This window comes from Aptenodytes patagonicus, chromosome 3 (assembly GCF_965638725.1).
Source record: "Aptenodytes patagonicus chromosome 3, bAptPat1.pri.cur, whole genome shotgun sequence".
Classification (NCBI taxonomy): Eukaryota; Metazoa; Chordata; class Aves; order Sphenisciformes; family Spheniscidae; genus Aptenodytes; species Aptenodytes patagonicus.
In genome coordinates this window covers 11,988,644-12,009,266 of record NC_134951.1, presented here as the reverse complement: position 1 = coordinate 12,009,266, position 20,623 = coordinate 11,988,644, and the positions used below count along the sequence as shown (strand labels likewise).

Here is a 20,623-nt window from a genome sequence, read left to right as displayed (position 1 = left end):
CAGTGGGACTCAGGACAGCACCACAACACTGGGAAGTGCTGGGGTCTGCTAACACGATTAGTAAATGTTGTAACCTGTTGCCTCTTTGAAGTGGCTACAAAAGAAAACTTGCCAGAAAATAACCCAAGGCTGCAAAATAACACTGCTTGTTTCTTCCAGATGTTGAAATACGGACTTGCAGATCACTAAAATTATTCCAGCCCTGATTACGGCTGCTTCTTGTAACATTTCATAAAGTGACTGCCAATCCTCCCATGTGAATGTAAAGTGCAAATCTGAAAAGTCAAATAAAAATACATACAAAGTAATGTAAGTGCAGAACATCTCCTTGCTAATGTGCCACAGCAACCATCTGGTGTACCAACATTGGCTTCAAAGAGCCAAGCCATCTGCTACTGAGGGCCTCTTCCACATGCAACACAACAGCACACTTTTTTTTCCCATCAGTGCAGATTTTTGTGTATAACATTGCATTGACCTGAGTGTCTTGGAAACCTGTTAGTTCCTCACCTCCCTCTCACCTGCCCCTGTATGGAAAAGGCTAACTCTACAAAATGGGAGAAGACGGATGCTCTAACATGAGTAAAAAGGACAACTTACCTGGTATTTTGTTTTCTGTGCCCACAGAAAACATTTAATTGCTTTCTAGAGATCAAGGACAAACCAGACCCATGACCACCTGTAATCGCTCTCAGGATGTGCCTGCACTGTAACTGAAGGTGTGCCTGCAGCACGAGTAGGTTTCCAACAGCAGTGAAGAGGGGACAATTGCACCGATGCCGATGCAGGCTAATAGCGCACACGTGTGCAGCCTCCAGTGGGTTTGCACAGCTCGTACAGCCTCTTATCTTCACAGGCTGGCTGGGTTACACGTGCTGATTAGTGCATATACGTGGCACGCTTCCCAAAAGCTGCAGTCATGCCTGTGATGATTGCTGAATAAATGTAGTCTTAAAGCTGTATCTACTGAAGGACTAAGTTTTGTAAAAAGGAATCGGAGGGTACTGGGATCCCAAGACCCCCTTCAGCAGCAGCCTGAGAGACGCCTTCCTCTCTGCTGCATGAGCAGTGCACTCTACTGTCCGGAGCTAACACTGCAGAGTCAAGCAAGCTTACTGCTCCCACACGTTTTCCAAGAGAGCACATTCCCCATTTTTAACGTTAACAGTAACAAACTCATCAGTTTAGGTTAACTTTCTGTTAATCTAAAAAGCAGTCCTTTTGAAATTTGTAAACTGGGATGAAGGTTAAATAATGATGGCTAAATCCTAGCTCTTCTTTCCCCAGTGCTCACGGGACGCTGTCTAGTTCCACACAGATGAGCATCAGGTCTGGTGTTGCGTCACGAAGGTTTGCTTGCTCTGCAGTCTTGCAGAGTAGATTCAGGTAAACTTGTCTGCAGCAAGTAGAATATCCCAGATCTTTCCCTTTTGCCCTGGAAAGTCAGGACATACCCACACCCATACCCATCCACCCCCCACCTGGCAGGTGGGGAGACCTTTCTCTTCTGGATACGCTGGGAGGGAAAGGGAGATAAGACAGACCTGCATTCCCATTTCAACAGGCATTTCAGATTCCCACATTCTCACAGACAAGCCAGAGAAATTCCACATCCTTGGTTTCCTCCTCCTACCTTCGTTGCTGTTCATGGCAGATGATGTTTTTTACACTGAATCACACAAGTGTGTTAGGGTTAGGCATTCATTGTTTAGCTTTCAGGGTATCTTTCCCAAGCTATGCTTCAGCCATGCTATTGCATGGTGTATTGCTCTGCATCTAGGTTCTCCTAGGATTACTCCCTCCTCTCAGGTGTGGCAAGTGAAACTTCAGCACCTAACTCATGTCCTAGATTGCAGTTTTCAGGCCCATGGGCTTAAACTCTTTCTTGGATTAGGCTTTCATGAACCACTCCAGTCATACCACTATAGTTGAACAAGCCTTCATTATTCAGCCAATGTGGAGAAAAGGAATTAGGAAGGTGCAAGAGAGATGTTAAATGCACAGATACAGGCACACAGGAGTCCCCATACAAGTCTGGAAAGCACTGAACTTTGGATTAGCCTTTTCCATGGTAATAGGAGTTAGGTTGAAACCTACTATTGTGATGTCTATGACAGGATTGGACTAGCTGTTCCTTGCTGGGAGGTGAAAGTATCCTTCAGGTTCATTTCATATTCTTACTGTACAAAGACATGAATGAAGAAAAACCTGATCGTCGTAGGCTGTAGGAAGCGATGCTGTGGACTGCATCCAATCCCTCCCTGCTCAGGGACTAAAGGGATCCTACAAGGAAAATCTTGGAAACAGTTAACCTTCAGAAACAGACTAGAGTTCAACTCACATGATCACAACATGCTGCTAGGTGGGCCTCCACCTTGACCGGATCTCACAGCAAAATTTTTTTCATAAAAAGCAACCAGCCCTTCCATCATGCATGAAAGCCACAGGCTGAGGTTGGATCTGTTCTACTGATCCAGCCTCTGCCTCTATTAAAAGGATTAGGCAGACCGACAATAATCTGCTAACACAAAAGAATATAGAATATTACCCTTCTACTAGCAATCTTCAGTTTTGAACATTGTTTTTGCCTCTTTCTGAACCCTTCCCTTTCTGATAGTCAGGGGAGAGCATGACCTGTATAGCTGAGCTTGATTCATACGAAGGTGTTCGTTCCCCACAAAATTTGAAGAGCGCACCTTTCACTGCTAATTTAGTTTTTATCAAGGTTACCTACTAAACAGGACAGTGCATAGTGCAGTCCTCAGTTGTAAGAACCGAAGATTTTCAGGTTTTTAATGCTAACTTACCTCCGTTGTCCACTCGGAGGGAAAGCACGTGGAAGAGAAACATAATCTGGCCACTTGACGACCTAGCCCTTTCCCCTCAACGTACCACAGCTTTCCCTTCAGAATGGCTCTCCTTGTTCCCTATGCTGCACCTCACACTAAACATGTATGAAACACTTCTCATACCGCTCTGTGCCCTGCTAACCTGGGATTTTGCCACCTTTTCCCACCTTTCTGCAAAAGCAAGGGAAAGGCCTTGCAACACTGCAAAGTGGTGTGACAATTCCTCCTCCTGTGTTTCAGTAGAAGGACAAATAGGGTACTAGGGAAAAGCATAGGGTGATGATGTTACTTTGCCTTGTTCTCTGAGCAAGTAAGGTCTTAGAGACTGTTGTTCCATATACTGAAGAAAAAAAAAAAGAACACATTCTGTAACGTATTGAGGAAATCACATATTTTTTGTAAGTAAGTTTAGAGGTCAATCACCAGGTGAGAACAGTTACTCATTGCCAAATTAATCCCAGCTATGGGGAACAAACTAAACGGAGGGGCTGCCAGTGAAGGCTGTGTCAAGGAAAGAGTCAAGGGCTTTTGGAGAGTAGGTTTATAGGTAGGAAACCTCAGGAAAGCAGCTGTGAATTATTCACGTCTGAAACATTTCTGGCCAGAGTAAAGAGACAGCCAATGTACATTAGCAGCAACCACCTGTTGGACGCGCTGGTACAGTGCCGTGACTTTGACCAGCAAGCGCTTTGCGAGGCCGATGGAGCGGGCAGACAGGCTTGGCCCAGACGCTCTACAGAGGTTTATAATTTTCAAGCAGAGACAACCCCTAAAGCCCGGTGAAGGTGTAAAGCCACAGTACCTCTGCCTTGCGAAGCATCCAAAGCACACAACCCCTGCTCCTTTTACAAGCTGAGCGGTTGTCTGAATTTCATGTGGAAACACTACATAAAAATAATTTTACTACTCTCTATTAGACTTCTAATTCTTAAAGGATTACAAACAGGAAACCTTGCAGGACAAGGGCAGTTACTAAACACATCCTCCTCAAGTTGGTTTTTTTTATATATTGATAATGGTGGTTTATACTCTTTCAACAGGCCTGAGTGAAAGAACGCCACACAGTACTGTTTAATAATCTCAGACTGAAAACCCCAACTAGTCTTGCGATGTAAAGCCAGAGAACTAAGTGACTCATGTGTGCACGTGAAAGGGGAAAAATGTGCACGAGAGCCTTACTGGCCAAAATTACCCTGGAAGAATTCCAAATTATGCCGAAATACACCACAACAGCTCATCTTTTTACAGAAGAAGGAAATACAGTAAGGCTGAGAGAGTTGGGGTTGTTCAGCCTAGAGAAGAGAAGGCTTCGGGGAGACCTTCTTGCAGCCTATCAGTACTTAAAGGGGGCTTCTAAAAAAGACGGCAGCAAACTTTTTAGCAGGGCCTGTTGCAACAGGACAAGGGGGAATGGCTTTAAACTAAAGGGGGGTAGATTGAGACTAGATATAAGGAAGAAATTTTTTACGCTGAGGGCGGTGAAACAGTGGCACAGGTTGCCCAGAGAGGTGGCGGATGCCCCATCGCTGGAAACATTCCAGGTCAGGTTGGACGGGGCTCTGAGCAACCTGATCTAGTTGAAGATGTCCCTGCCCACGGCAGGGGGGTTGGACTAGATGACCTTCAGAGGTCCCTTCCAACCCAAACTGTTCTATGATTCTAATACTGTGGAGAATCTGCGACAAAATTGCTCCCAGTCCAGTGCAATATTTCTGTGCCAACAATGAATGCGTTAGAAGTAATTGAGCAACATTCACAAAACACCACAAACTGGGAAGTCGGAGAGATATTATTACTAGCATCTTTGTTTTCTAAAATACTTATTTGCTGTTAATCTTTTGATTTTTATCTGTATCCTGTCATTTAAAGTGTTCTGTGCAGAACCACATCTGTGGTCTCTCCTCTCAAAGTAAAACTTCATAGGTCATACTCAACTGTTCATACTGTCTTTTTAATTTTCTTGGCATGGTAAGTCAGGAACAGGCTTAGTTCTAGCTCACCTTCTCACTATCAACCAAGAGTTGGTATGATTTCTCAATTTTTGAGACTGAGGTGGCATGAAACGTGCCAAGTCCTTAAACTATCAATGTTGCTTTGGAGACAGAGCACTAAGATATAAAAATGGAAGCAAAGCATGTGCTTAATATATCCAGAAAAGTCCAAAATTAAACTTTTGAAAAAAATGGTCATTGTTATGACATCACAGCCTGCTTTCCAAACTGTAAATGGTTACATCCTGCCATCACGCATCGTATTTATGTAACTTCAAAATTGATGCTGTCAGGCATCATGGAGCACAAGAGGTAAATGCAGCATTTTCTCAGCCCTGTGCTCCAAATTTGCTCATTGTGGCTGTTGCAGAGTTTCATCCCAAAGCTGAAAGCGATCTCAGTAAGGTTGCTGCGGAAGATGTTCAGAGGCTAAAGTCCATTCTCATGACTTACCCCAAAGGGTCCCACCATCTTCAGTAAGCCCTGCACTTGTGCAGGCTCCAGGATCATCCACGGAGAAACTCACCGTAAGAGGCAGAACCATCATTAGCGTAATTTATTAAAAAAAACCCAAACCCATCCTAACGCTCATGCAGGCAATCAAAGAGCATTTCTTTTATTAGAACTTGTATTGCTATGAACATGCAAGGGTGTTTCTTATTGACGATTCATAGATTTCAGCAATGGTCCTCCCATCATGTGAGAAATGAAGCTGCCTGGGTATTCACAGCCAGCTCAATCAGATCGATTTCACATTATGTTTTTCAAGCAATTGGCCTTTCCAATAAAAAGGAGAAAGCCACAATTCCTACTGTGAACAGCCCAACTACATTCTCTACCATAAGCTCTTCACAGACAATCATGAGATAAAAAGTACATGCTCATTTTTATTCATTCAGTTATTAACCTGTCCAATACTTTTACAATGGGATTACAAAAAATAGGTATGCTCTGTCCCTACCTGCTCACATAACGTAAAGCTACCTCTAGGAGTGAATGAACTTATGATGGACTAAATGCTTACACCACATTCCTCCTGCAAGGTACAGATGGTGTCACCTACAGAGATCTTACTGTTTTTGTTAAGTGTTTCTTAATACAGAAACACTCTGAAAAGAAAATCAGTTACCACAGCACCTCAAGGATACCACCTTATAATTAACAATTGCACTTTTAGCCTAAATCAAATTTACATTTAAATATGGACAAACACTCTCATTATTCAACCACTGTACTTCTCACAAGCTCCAATCTTAAGTATTTAAATGTTTTATAAAATTTGATTATTCTTCCCCATGACAGACTGTTTAAAACAAGCTGTGGAGTACAGAAACAGTTTTAGTAAGAGAACCACAGACTTCATTTGCTGTTACTGAGCTTCCAACATCTTTATGAAGTACTTCTGTACAAAACCTGTACAAGTATCTCACATAGATCTAACATTATGCTTTTCCTCAACACTAACAATATCCAAATATAGTTTATTTTGCAATCATAATCCATTTTTAACTTATTTACCCAAGAATGAGGTTTCTTCAGTAGGTCGTAACAGATGTAAATGATCTTGTGTTTCATCCATCAGTGACAAAAATCACGTAAGTGTTTAGCAAAACGTTTTCACACCACTAGCTGCACGTTCAATATCCCCGCTTTTCTTTTTCTTCTTTATCAAGAATAGCCTGTTTTAGACTCAGTGCAGCATCTTCAAACTGGGGGTTTAACTCTAATACTTTCCTGAAATCTTTCATGGCCTCATCAAAGCATCCTGTCCCAAAAGAAAAAAGAAAGAATGAATTATCTCTCTGTAACAGCTCAAACTCACAAACCACAACTGAAGAATGACTCCTAATACTTTCCATAACAAAAAGTAGCAGCTGTACTTACTGGACCCACTACATTTGGATTTTCTAGAGGCCCAAGTGGGAGTCAAAGGTCTTCAGAGCAAGAACCCGATTGCCTATTTCTGAACCTAAAACGGGTTTAAGGCTCAACTCAGCCAGCTTATTCCAAGAGATGGAGCCAAAAGGTCCACACTCAAGCAACTAATAGCCAGGCTGCCTTAAACCTGGAACACAGGCATACGGCTTCCCAGCTGATGCCCTTGGTCATGCTCCCTTCTCCTAGTGCTTTCTCTAGTCCCTCAGCTTCTGGGTCTTAACTTTGCAATGCCCAAGCTCCAACAAAAGGAACAAGGGTGTCATTTTTTTATGGCATATTCAAAACTTGGGCAGCAAATTCCCCCGAGACGGCTGACAGCCCACTGCAAGTTGAGGAGGCCGTGCTCACTACGGCTACACCTGCTAAGAGATGCTTTATCTTAGGTTGAACGGCAACGTTTGGAATTGGCTAGTTTTACCCCTAACGCAAATTTTTCTGAAACTGCAACTTCCCCCCTATTTTTCCCTGAATCATTTCAAATGACACAGCAGCACATCCGCAAATAGGGATATCTAACTGCCTACACAGGGCAGACTCGTAGCTGAAACGTCCTGTGGTTACTTGAGAAAAACGAGTCTCCGTCCGCACCATTTATTTCTGGTGTGACATCTTTCCCCAGCCGGTGCCGGGCACGTCCCCCCAGCTGTAAAACGGAGGGAATCACTCCGCAGCTTCGAGTGAATCTCGGGATAAAACAGCGCTCTCGGCTGTTCATCGGCTCTGGGAGAGCGCCCTGCCCGCTCCTCGCACCGGGTGGGCAGCAGCCCAGGCGGGGGGAAGCCGTGAGCGGGGGCCAGGCGGGGAGGGCCAAGCACCGCCGCTTGGCTCGCAGGGCGCATGCCCGCGTCGCGCCGCCCTGCCCCCGGCCACCCGGGGGAACGGCGCCGGGCCAGGCCGCGCTGGTGCGGGCGGCGGGGGCCCCGCGGCCTGGCCCGCCCTGAGGGGCGGCGCGGCGCGGCGCGGCCCGTACCCAGCCGGTAGAGCACCAGGCCCCGGTTGTAGTAGGGCACTTCGAAGCCGGGCTGGCACTCGATGGCGGCCGTGTAGTCCTCCATGGCGGCGGCGAACTCCACCCGAAAGTACTTGACCTGGCCCCGGTTGTTGAGGGCCGTGGCGAGGTCGCGGTCGGCGCTGCGCGGGGACACAGGGAGAGCGGCCGTTACGGCGGGCCTCGCGCCTCCCCCCCCCGCTCCCCGCCCCGACACGTACCCTGCGGGGGCGGGGCCGGCGGCGGGCCCCGCGCACCGGGCGATGAAGCGGCTGTACAGCTCCTCCGCCGCCGCCAGCCGCCGCGCCGCCAGCTGCGCCTGCGCCGCCGCCAGCAGCTCCGCCGCGCCGCCCGGCGCCTCCCGCTCCATGCCCGCGCCTCCGCCGCGCCGCGGGGCGGCGGCCGGGCGGCGTCACGCGGGGCGGGCGCGTCGGTACGTCACGGGTACGGCAGCGGCCGGAACGGCGTCCGAGCGCCCGCCCGGGAGAGCCGTGAAGGGGGCGGACGAAGGGCCCTGCCTGGTAGCCGGCCCCTCCCCAGCCGGTCCTGCTGGCGGAGCGCGGAATGGCGTTACTGGCGCAGCCCTCCAATACACGTTTCTACGAAGGAACAAAGAAGCGCAAATACCAGGGCAGGAAAAAAATGTTTACTAATACTATTTTCCATACAAAATGAGGTTTATTCTTACCTGGCCTAAGTTCAGGTGAGAAGGCATTACTTGCCCTAAAAGACTGCGCAGGAGAGGCTTCACGCTGCCCTCTCGGAAACGTCCTGATGCACAACGTGAACGTCGAGGCCCGTGGCCGCTGCCAGGCTGCCAAGCGCTGGCTGGGCCTGGGGAAAGCTCAGAGCGTGGAGCAAGGACCTGCAGCACTTCCAGAGCACAGCCTCAAATCCAGCGATAGAACAGCGCAGTTCTAAGTAAAACAGCGTTCCTTAAACCTTCATGTGTAACAAGGATGGCAGTTCAGCTCTTGAAATCTGTTCAACAGATGTCAGCTCCTCTCTTCAAGCTACTTAAAAAAATAGCTCATTACCAGATTCCAGTTGGAAGGTTCACAGAGGTCTCCTTCACTGGTTGAAGACATCACCAAAGCTCAAGAACCCAGATGCAGACCAACGGCACCGGCTGCTAAATGTTTGCAAGCCCTTTATTGCTGTGGTGGGTTTAAATACACTTGGCAAAAGAAAATAGCACAGATGTATGCCTAAACTGGTACCATCGCTCTAGAAAAACAGTAGTAGAAAAACGTATACAATAATAACACAACTACCGTAGCATTATTTCCACTTGGGAATTAGTTCCTTCAAAAAATTGTGAGTTTTGAGAAAACGCAATAATTTCCTATGGAATTACAAAAACAAAAAAAAATTGAGCTTGCTCAGAGTAAAACATACTGAAATGAACCCACCTTCAATTTGCATGGGTTTGAAACTAGGCTCAATTTACAATGAGAAAAGAATGCTTTTGCCTTAAAACTTTGTTAAAAAAAATTTAACAAAAAAAACCTGAGTCTATTAACACAGCCATTTTGTCACATAAATGGAGCCAGTAAAGGTTTCTCTTGTGGGGTTTTTTTTGGTTTTTTTAAATGTTTCCCTAACAGTGGCACTAGCTGTTACAATACACTACCTGAGCTGTATTTTAAAATATAGTACATTGGTAACATTTTAGAGAGTATTTTTAGGAGAGAGAACAGATAGGAGGATAAACAGTCCTTTATCCTCTGCTATGCTGTACTGTGGCACAGAGGACAGAAGTTGTAATTGCTTGCTTCTTTGGCTTTCATACAATGCTTACATACACTGCACATCCAGAATCGATACTCCAGGATAGGGTCTCCTGTTGCAACACATACAGGAAGTTTCCCATCTCCGCTATTTAAAAAAAAAAAAAAAAAAAGGTAAATAAAGCTGAAAGAATAAAAACATGGTTTTAAAATAGCAACGAAGACTTGTTTTGTAGAAATTTGCATAACAGCATAAATACCTGATTGTGTGCCTACAGCTAATTACAAAACTTGTGATGCTCATCTGTAAAATACTGCTTCTCTATTCAGATGTGCGCCACTTTTTGATTAGAAGTTACGAAATCACGTAACACTTCACTGTTAACATAGCCAAGTGTGTAAATCTTCACAACAGAATTCGCATCCCCAGAACCATACAGTCAACAAATCAGGACCAGCAGATCCAAAAGATGAAGTGAAAAGAAGCAGTGAAAGCCATATAAAGGTAGTGTCCAATTAGACACCTGCACTACTATTACATATATTCCTCTGAAGAGTCAACATGAAAGCCACTAGTGAGATTCAGTACATCTGCACAGTAAAATCAAACAAGACAGGTTAAAATCCTATTCATGAAAAAGAAAATTGATTCACAATCAGTGAATTTCCATACTTAGAATTCCATGCTGTTAGCAGGAAACATATGTCAAAGACACCATTGTGAGTACAGCCACCCCAAGGACTTGCCCCTTAAGCGTGCCCTTCATATTCTAATTCTTTCACTTGACATATTCATCTTCTCACACCATGTAGATTTAGGTAATTCACAAAACACTGGAGACATCGGTTAATGATGGTTAAACATTCACTTGTTGACATCTGCATGACACCACAATGGTGATGCAAACTAACATTATTACTTTAATGGCACGTGACACCTTATCAAAGGTCCTAGAACTCCTGTGCTCTGTCCACATGCATTTCAAATTAAGATGAAGCTGTATCTTTATGCCCAGTTCCTCGAATACAGTCAGTGTCTATTCTCCCAAATAAAAAAGTGTTGTATTACCCTTTCTGCAAACTGGCTAACACCTGCATCATTCTTGCCCAGTATTTGGTTTAAGCAGCAAAGCACCTAATTAACTTGCTCACACATAACCTGCTAAAACCCAAAATACAGACAATAGCAGAAAAAAATGGTAGTATTATTACAGTCTCGTATAAATATAAACCCACCTCTCAAGAACGTCATCCAGATCAGATTTTTTATTATACTTCGGACAATGTCTCGTGAATATCTCTAGAGCTAGGTCTTCATACTGTTGCCTCTGCTCTGGCCTAAGAGTTTCCAAGGATTCTAATTTAACAAAGGCTTTTGAACAAATATCAAATGCTCTATTTGCACATGCACAGAGTGCCAAGAGGGAATAGATTTCAACTGCAGGGATAATGTCTTCATAATCTCGCAAATGAAGAGCTAAGAAATGGAAAAAAAAAATTCCAAGGAAATTACATGTCTTCTGAGAAGTGCAAGCATCTATATGAAATATTTGCTACTAGTAGACAGTATTAATCTTACAAATTGGACACAATGAACCAAAGTCTTTTCATTGACATGACTGTGAAACACGCATGGTTCAACACCTTTTAAAAATAAATGAAAATAAGGGGATTTGACAGGGAAATTAAAGTCTTTTTGAGACTTGTTTTTTTTAAAAAAAACATGTTAGAAGTATTTGAAATGGACCTTCATTACTTGGATGAAGTATAGGGCACTATTTGCTTCTCTAACTCCCACAAATTTTTTATGAAGCTCTACAGGGAGGTCTGATGTGAATTCAGGCATGCCTTATAATTTAAAGAAAGAAACAAAACAGTCAACATCTACAGAGATTGTCCAATTTAACCAGGTAATATTTGGTAAGTTAGATTTGCATTGTCTCCAAGAAAATACTTTCCAGGTATCTTGACTACAGCCATATTCAATTCATTATATGGTTTTGTTTTAAATTCCATGGATCTAGCAAGAACAGAAAAATATGCCAACTATAAATGAAATTATGTGCTGTGCAGGTCTGTAAAATTAGAACAGTTTCTTTACAGGGTTAAAAATGAAGTCCTACCTGTTTTAAGTGCTGCATCTACATAACCTTTATAGAGCTGTCTTTGTGCAAGTATGAAAAAATGGTAAGCCTCAGCTCCTCGCCAAGCATTGTCTGCAAAGCGATTAGTTGAAGAAAGAACATCATCTTCTAGCAAACCAGCCAAAGCTGAAGCAGTCTGAAAACAAAGCAGTATCACAAGTAATTTTTATACGAAACAGATACAGCAGGAAATGGGGATATATGAAAAGAACTTTTCTGTACTGGGTGATTACACCGTCTGTGTTAACTAGGGAAAATATAAATACACGGACCTAAAGTGAACATTGTTACGTATTTTATACAGTGCATAAGCAGAACATATGGTGCAGATTTTCAAAGATAAATATCATATACATGTGTACAAATATATTCTGTGCACATCTGCAGACTGGTTCATAGTTTGGATTAATACTGCATTTCAACACCAGATTTCTTAAAACTTTGTTTAAACTATTTCATTTGTGCATATGAAGATGAAAGCGTGAGCAGAAAAAAAAACCTCTTCCATTTGCTTTCCCCATATCTGGAGCCGTCTCCTGCTAAATTACAGCCAACATAGCTTAATCTAATCACAGATCTCTCTTTGGGATTGATACTCCTAAATGACAGGAAAGTGAGAGTCTTGCAGGAAAAAAAAATATCTGGAGTTTCTTAGCATGATTTTCATTGTTATAGTGAAAACATTAAGAAAAACACATTAAACTTAGGAAGAAAAACATATTAATACATATGATTTAAATGTTTTAAAATAATACTTTCAACAATATGTTTTCATGGAAGACTTGCTTTAAGGAAAGCTTTGTTCTTAGCAGGAAAAAACATTATTAAAAAAAGACATAATAGCCTCACATGAAGATAGCTTGCTTTATTCTGACTAGGTAGCACAGACCAGAATTCAGAAAGAAAAAACAAAAAAGACACTCTACCTCTGAACTTTTTCCTTTAACTTTTCCCCTTTGTGCATTTTGCATTTGTTCATGGCACTGTTCTATAAGTAAGGCTGACAATACGTAAAGCTTTTTAACTCGCAAAGGCTTTGTCCTTTTCTTTGCCTCTTCATCTGCAATCTTAAAAAACAAAATGAAGAAATTTAATACAGATTTAAAAAAAAAAAAATATCTTAGAGTCGCTTCATTCTCTTGGACAATTGCATGTTTGTACAAACCTAGGAAATCATGCCAAAAAACGATGCTGCATTTGAAATATAATAATTTACACTGCAAACAGAACTATAAATGAAAATGTCAAAGTGAAGAATGCACATTATTCTATATTTATTTAGCTAACAAATATATAAAGCCAGATTCTCAGGAAGGATAAATCAGTGTAACCATGTATAAGTCTATTGACTTAATATAAAAATAAACTAAAAAATAGCAATTTTTAAACACTGAAGTTTAAGAAATACAGAGCTTTCAATAAGGTCTGGTGGTTTTCCCAGAAAAGAAGAATGGCTTTTGAAAGTGTGTATATGTATATATATATATATATATATATATATTACTATAAATATTTGCTGTAAAAATTACATATCACTTACAGACTTTTTAAGCTATGTACAAAAATCTCTGCAGCCAAACCAAATCTAAGCAACATCTTTATCTTAAAAGCACACCACAGCAGTTTTTAATTGAAGGTACCAATTGAAGAAATACCAAAATTTAACTTCTAGTTAATGACACTGCTATTTTTAAAAATAAAGGGGATAAAATAATGTGGACATTGCACCCAGGCCGGTCTGCTATACTCCTTTACTAGGCAATGCAGGGCAACAGGACCTTTTCTGAGGTGCAGTTCATCTCGTTCTGAAGTGAAAGTCCCAAAATAAATCTCATGGCTTGTGTCCTGAAAGTCTCCTCTCCACTGGCTACAGAGGACATCCAGGATAACTATTTCAGATAGAGATACCTGAACTTAGGAGTTGGATTCAACTTTGCAGTATCCTGTATAATGACATCTGCTTATTGCCTGGATATTGTTAACACTAAAATAACCCCAAGAAAATAAAAGTAGCATGGAAGTAAAACCCAGTTATTTGACATAAAAATAAAACCTGCAATACCTTGAACATGAGCTTAGCAGCTTCAAAGAAATAATTGGCTTTACGATAGAGTTCTATAGCATCAAGGATTTTATTCTTTTCCAGTAAATGACTTGCATATCTGGCTAACAAGGATCCAATCTCTTTCATATTGTGATTTTTAGCCAGCTCCACAGCTTTATTCCACTAGAAATGAAAGCAGACAATTATCAACCTCATTTTTTCAAATACATTCTCAGAACAAGCTGGTTATCCATGAATAGTTTGCAACACTTGTGTTGTGCAATACTTCATCACCATTTAGAACCAGGCTACTATAAAATTAAAGTAAAAAGCAAGAGAATACAAATGCTAACATCATTGCCAATCATGTGATACAGCAGGCCTGTGAAACAAATGCTGGACCTCCGTCCAAAACCACATAGAAAGCAGTTGCTTCTGCTTTGGTAAAAGCTTTGCAAAATCACTTCATTGCTGCTCATAGCTGGACACATGGATTTCAACACTTCTGATATTACTAAAACCCAGACTCTCAAAAGCATGTCTAAAAGAAGACTTCAGCCCATAACCTTAAGGCACAAACAATAACACTTTACTTATCCTTCTATACACCGCATTTTGTCTGAATTTTCCTGATCTTCAACAGTTTGGCTACTGTGTTTGCCCCAGATCAAAAGTTTGGCGGGACTGAGAAACTTAGCTGAATCTCATACCTAATAGCCCTTCAGATCCATAAACTAGGAAATTGTTCACATAAAGACAGCACTAGCCAGTCCTGCCATTCCCATACATCAAGTTCCTCATAGCCATCCTCAATTTCTCTTATTTGTGTTGACACAAACATTTGCACAGGTAAATCATCCTGGGGAACAGCTCTAGCTGTAAACATACAGATCATTTTTCAGATACCTTCTTTTCCAGCTACATCCTAATGCAGCCACAAGTACATTTGCATCTGTACAAGGAAGGAGGGGGATGTGGAAAATGAGCAGCCAGAAGCTTTCCAGTCTTCCTCCCATTCCATCAGGAGGCAGCACAGCCTGGCTCTGCAAAGGCCACAAATGTCTGTGTGCTGAGCATGCTTAACACACACACACACATGCAGAAGTAGCACTGCTGCATGTAGCTTTGTCCCTGCAATGGTCTAATCCCAATTTCAGATAACTGGCTTAAGCACTGAAGTATGACTTTTCCAGAAATCATGACGAATCATCAGACACTTAACAAGGACTTGTATTTAACTGGGCATCAGGATAGAAATCTCACTGTTAAATTGGTATCGGTAAAGCAGATTATCTACTGCTGTTTTACCTGGTTGAGATGTACACAGGTATCTACCGCATCCTTTGGTCGATTACATTTCAGAAAGGCCGATACAGCTTGTTCACACATCCCCACTCTTACAAACATATAAGCTATATCCTGCAAAAAGCATCAGCACCGTGTTAAATTCACTTCCAGATTTTTAGTATGTTGCGTAGCAACTGCAATACTATTGTATTCTTGTTTAATTTAATTCCAAGAAGTTGGGGGAAAGGGGTTGTTTGCTTCACGGTTTCTGTGAAGACAACACATACTGTTGTAAATCTTTAGAACAGCGTGCTACTTCCACATACTGCTTCTAAATTTTAAAAAAAAAAAAGCTATTTAAAAAATTTTCTTTCAAATCAACTCATACCAGAAGGAGTGTGTTGTTCTCATTTAGAGTATTTCACAAAACTTCGCTATTAGAAAGAGCTTAAAAAGAAAGTGCTATGTCTTGCTTTGTTCAAACAACTGAAAATAGAGTTAAATGAGCATGTTTTGCATTTTTCAAGCATTTTGGATTAATCAATCATATGATAGTTTTAAATTAGCTATTACTTAGTAGGTCATTTCAGGCTATACCACCTACTTTCCCTCCTTTCAGCAGAGTATCTTCAATTTTCATTGCACATTAGCATTCCCACCAGAGCTATGGGGCGGTGTGCTCCCCCTGCCCTGCGTAAGCAATGACCACCAGTGGGGGTCGTTGTGGCTGCATCCAGGTTATGCTGGACTTTGGGAATGGATGGCAACACAGTAGCCAAGGGCTGCCTGGAGCAGTGACTCAAACGACTTGCTGATACGCAAATATGGCTGTAAGTCAATCATCTTACTCTATGAATAGTGGACAGCCCAGGGCCCGTTGAGCTCTCCTGCACAGCGTCGGGCTGCACGGCGGGATGTCCCCTTGAGTAGGGACGCCTCTCAAGGTTACTCCTCGAGGTTGAGAGACTCCTTGCCGCAACAGATCCTTGGTAAGTGACTAACAGCATGCTAAACTTTGAAATCTTAGCTAAGTGATACAAAGGATTGATTGCGCATATATAATCCCTTAGACATAAACCGTTGACCAAGTCCGGGACTAGGATTGGATCCAGCCACACCTAGACTCCTCTCTGAGAAGGAGTTTAGAAAGCAAGGGGGTCCTTTCTGAACCTCATGACTCAATGGGAGGGTCTCCCTGACAGTTTTGTCTGACCCTGTCTTCTATGCAGTAAATAATCAAGCGTACCTTGCCATCGAATCTTGTTAAACCACTGTTGCATTTACCATTGAACTTTGTTAACTCACTGTTTTATATCAATAAAGTGTATTGTTGCTTCTCTCTTACGAGTGAAGTACAATCTCACTCCATCCACAACAAGCTACCATGTAAGAAGTTAAACCAGGGATAGCAACCAGGAAGAATTTGGGGCAAAAAAACCCCAGTGTAGACTAGGCGATAAAATGAAAGCAAAAATAAGTGTCCAGCCATGAGGAGTGACTTCTCAGTGAAGCATAGCTATTTTAGAGAGAAATGCCACAATTTGGGGAGGGAAGCAGTGAATTATGACTTAGCCATGTGGCCATAAAGTGTGATGAATAATCAGGTCTTTCTGGGGAACCTGGATAATAAGGGCAAGGAAGAATGATGGAGTACGAAAACAACAGTAATCAACAACAGTGGAGATCAATACCAAAGTAACATCATTATGCTTAAGTGAGTAGGTCTTATACTGCATTCTTTCTCTCTTTCTTTCTTAACCCTCCCAAGATGGGAAATTTTAAATAAACAGTTGAGCATAAGGCAATGAAAAACAAAGGTGCTTTTTGCTTACAGGGAGCAATTTATTATTCTCCGGAAGTGAGTTAGCTAGATTCTCCAGTCCTTGGTAGTCCTCTAGCATGTAGTAACATTCAGCTAAACGTTCCTGGTTTCGTCCTTGTACATAATACTGTACAGCATTTAACCTAATAAGAAAAAAAAAAAGTGGTGGCTTCTGATATATAAACACTCATTGTGTTTATATGTACTTAGTTTATGTACTTTTGTTTATGTACTTTTGCATTTGTAAATTTAAAATGACATTATTTTAAACAGGTAACTTTGCTTGAGAGAGTTTTTGTAGCTAGAATATCACTGTTTTTCTAAAATGCACTAAAAGTTTTAGTTTTCAGAGATCATTATATTGAAGTAGTAGCAAGATTGATTCTCTGACTAGCATAAGGTTATGAAATCAAGGAATCTTAAAACCGTATTCCCACATCTGCACAGATCACGGCTGACAACGGACAGCAACTTACAACTAAACTTTGAGAAAAGGGCTTTACTGTTGTGCCTCCATTTTTTAAAACACAAGCACTAAGATCTCCAAGACCATTCTCCAAAGTTACCTAAAGCATCTAAAAATCTAATTGCAAAATCTAATCACAAGTTTTCAACTGCTTTGGGACCCAAGTTCTTTGTGATAATACAGTTTGGGTAATTGCAATACATAGCGGAGCTGTGGAACTCCATGAGACAAGAGTGTTCTGGATGCTAAAAGTTTACATGGGCTTAGAAGGCAATAAGAAAAGTTCATGAAAGAAAATTTCTCTTCAAGTTATTAACTAAGAAGATGTCACTTCTGGCTCAGTAAGTACCTGACTGCAAAAATGTGTTCTGGAGAAATACCATTACATGCGTGCATTGTTCTTAAAATCTTCCTTGGGTGCCCTGTTTGGAGACGGATCCAGATCACAGAGAACTCTGGACCTTTTCAAATATTTGTGGGTTTAAGCACTCTAGAAAGTTTGTGGTTAGTTTTGAAATTCACTGATGTTCAATAATTCTCTCGTGCTTCTTTTTTAACTTTTTTTTTTCTTTAATACTTTCTATATCCAGCCTAATACAACTGTATAGGTATTTCTCCCCCCCCCGCTGCCTTTGAAGCAAACAGTCTTCTAGCAAAACTGAGATTTTTATCACTTCATTCTTTAGATAGTTGATCAACAGCTCTTTGTTTAAAGGTACATGCAGTGATGGAACCGTAAAGATCTGAGCTAAATCACATCATTCCAAAATTATTGCATGCATTGCATCCTGACTTTCCTGACATCTGTCTCTCCTCATAAATTATGTCTTGTCATCAGTTTTATCATTTCCTTTTTCATTTCCTTCTTATTAGGTCCTCTACAGAACATACCATTTCTGACGGTCTGCAAAATAATCTCCAATAGCATTGTGTGCTTGTTCAAGAAGGGCATCATCTGAATCACCTGAGCCAGTTTTCAATAGCTGCAATACTCGAAACCAATCTCCCAGTTTTATCCGTAGTCCAATGGCAAGATCTCTAACATAAACAGAAGATAGCAGGAAAAAGTCAAAGACAATAAAATAGCTAACAAAAACCTTGAGAAAAGCATCCAAAAGTATTTTCATGTTCATAACCTACATTGCAGGTATCACAATGATCCCAAATCTCGTTTACAATTTAAATAGTATTCCATAAAAGCAAATACTCAGAGAGCTCACAGGTTATACCATACGTACGCACTTCCCTATTACCCATACTCTGTTGTGAGGAGTTAAATGAGCAGCTGGCAAGACAGTTAGTCAGCTGATGCTACTTCAGGTTTCCTCTTATTCTGTATACCATTCTTTGTCTTTCACTGCTGACCACTACAATAGATGGCAGCAGCTGCAAAAGGCTAAAAGCAGAAGGCAGATGAGGGGAAAGGCCAAGGAGCAAGGAATACGAATAATGGAGGCTAAAGCTGAGATGTAATAAAATGGCTTTCAGAGACTTCTCTTTCAGATTCAAGAAGACTTTGGATGAAGGAGAAAGGACTCGGAAGTAGTCTCTCCTTTTTATTATTCATGCATACATATGACCCACCATGTGTCTGGCATGTTTTTTCCACCATATAAAGTAATTCTGTATTACTTCATATAGAAGTAATTCTGCAGGTGCACAGAAAATAAATGGGAGAGATCTATACATTTCATTTAAAAATGCCCTAAACTTACAAGCGAGTTAAGGAAGACAATAGCAAGTCAATGCAGTCAACTAAATAAGAGCATCTATCTAAAAAATTTAAAATTGTATTTGAAAAATAGATTTATTTCAGCCTGATTTATGGTAGGTCGTTATCAAGATTTTTCTAGTGGTGAGGAGACACAAAGTCAATACAGAATTCCCATATTCTTGTAGCTGGAGAAGATGCTCTACTGTTGAAGAAACCAGTAAAAAAAAAGTAAGTCTCTGACTTCTACAATCCTATAACGGCCAAATTTCTCTTCAGCCATGTGGAAAGGAATATGCCATATCTAAAAATTGGTGTTGCAGTGCGACTGAAGTGCTTACGAGGCAGTCCACCTCTCCAAACCAGCATAATTCCATTGGCTAATTAATATGTGCAAGAAAGTTTTCCATTACCAGGCTCTAACATGTATCTCTCCCCAGCTCCTGCCTCCCCCCCCCTTACTGGGGAAGAGGAAGGTTTCTCATTCTTACAGCATGGAAGAAGAAATAATTTTGTCTCCATCATTCCCTACTTTTTTTCATGGCTCCATTAATCAAAGCTTAAAAATTTCACATGTGCGCAAGTGATTCATGCTTCTCCATGTTTGACCACCACCTACAGGCTACATTGTACAACTGCTGCTTTTTCAGTACAGACAGTGCTCTAGCTAATTACTTAGTGTTAATTTATATTTCCCAGTACTATTGTAATTTTGCTTTGTTTGTTTTCGTTCCTGAGCAAAAATTCCATTGATTGGTCCACAATTTCATCCAGAGTCCTTTCTGTCTCTCCAGAGATTACAGTTCATTAAAACCTCTGTTGTTTGTATATGTAATTGGAAAGAATGTGTTCTTGGCTACTAGCTAAGAGCAACAGTACATAAATTAAACATTAGTTAAGATTGTTTGTTTGTATTTTTGGAATCCCAGTTGAAATACCAACAAAATACTTGCGAAAAAACATCTATGAAGCACAGCACTACCTAGAGCAGCTGAGGTTTGCAAACAGTTTGGAATGCGCTGATTTACATACAAAATTGGTTATCTATGGATACAACAAAATTCTCTCCATCTGATCCTTTTCTGTCTTTCCAGAAACTGGTAAAGAGTCTTCAGTATTAAAACAGCCATTTCTTATTAAGGCAAGCTTTTTTTTCCCCCCCGGGACTCTTTTTCTTTATTTGCTGCTGAGATGACCACATGCCATTACCTTCTGTCCATATCCAGATACATTCTTTCAGCTTCTTCAAATCTGCTAAAATAGGCTGCCACTTCTGCTTGCTTCATTGACTCGCTCTGCAGGTTGCCTAGACGCTTCACAAATTTAATACCTTGATAATCTTTGCAACGTACAAAAGCTTGTTCAGCAGTCTGCAGATCCAGCTTCTGAAGAGCAGCTTCAGCCAGGAGACGCCTGTGTGAAAAACAAACATAATAGATGGAAAAGCAGCTGTAAAGTAAATTAAATGAGGAACCATTTAACTAGTCATTATTTAAAGAAGACATTCAAGTTACTGCAATTGTATTGTTTACTAACTAATCTTAATTCAGTTGTATATTGATCCCCAGTACATTCTGTGATTTGTCCAGTACTTGCTCAGGGAAGGATGTTTAAATAATTGCTAATGTTCTTTTGTTCAGCTGTTCAAATGGA

At 41.3% G+C, this 20,623-nt stretch overlaps 2 protein-coding genes across 4 annotated transcripts in view; both read right to left on the bottom strand.

The window, feature by feature from the left end:
- Positions 1-5,433: 5,433 nt before the first annotated feature.
- Positions 5,434-8,136, bottom strand: TTC32 (tetratricopeptide repeat domain 32). The gene is made up of 3 exons (XM_076332727.1): positions 7,988-8,136; positions 7,749-7,909; positions 5,434-6,605 (listed from the first exon to the last, which is right to left on the bottom strand). Exons 1-3 carry the CDS (start codon positions 8,134-8,136, stop codon positions 6,478-6,480), a joined length of 438 nt encoding a protein of 145 aa, XP_076188842.1. The 3' UTR covers positions 5,434-6,477.
- Positions 8,137-8,899: 763 nt separating this feature from the next.
- Positions 8,900-20,623, bottom strand: part of WDR35 (WD repeat domain 35) — a 48,354-nt gene continuing 36,630 nt past the window's right edge. For 2 of the 3 annotated variants that reach the window (XM_076332723.1, XM_076332724.1), the window contains 9 exons: positions 20,180-20,383; positions 18,151-18,297; positions 16,804-16,936; positions 14,993-15,103; positions 13,703-13,867; positions 12,567-12,707; positions 11,620-11,776; positions 10,733-10,973; positions 8,900-9,644 (listed from right to left, as the gene is read on the bottom strand). In XM_076332723.1, coding sequence (XP_076188838.1) covers positions 9,497-9,644; positions 10,733-10,973; positions 11,620-11,776; positions 12,567-12,707; positions 13,703-13,867; positions 14,993-15,103; positions 16,804-16,936; positions 18,151-18,297; positions 20,180-20,383 — 1,447 coding nt within the window. In that variant the 3' untranslated portion in view covers positions 8,900-9,496. The remainder of the gene's footprint in view (positions 9,645-10,732; positions 10,974-11,619; positions 11,777-12,566; positions 12,708-13,702; positions 13,868-14,992; positions 15,104-16,803; positions 16,937-18,150; positions 18,298-20,179; positions 20,384-20,623) is intronic. The other variant, XM_076332725.1, reaches the window with a different exon arrangement.

What these genes read in the sequence shown, in the direction of transcription:
- TTC32 (XM_076332727.1), bottom strand. Translation starts at nt 8,136, where the DNA reads ATGGAGCGGGAGGCGCCGGGCGGCGCGGCGGAGCTGCTGGCGGCGGCG. An exon ending in GCCGGCCCCGCCCCCGCAGG is followed by an intron (nt 7,910 to 7,987) that starts GTACGTGTCGGG and finishes GTCCCCGCGCAG; the next exon opens with CGCCGACCGCGACCTCGCCA. An exon ending in CCTGGTGCTCTACCGGCTGG is followed by an intron (nt 6,606 to 7,748) that starts GTACGGGCCGCG and finishes CTTTTGGGACAG; the next exon opens with GATGCTTTGATGAGGCCATG.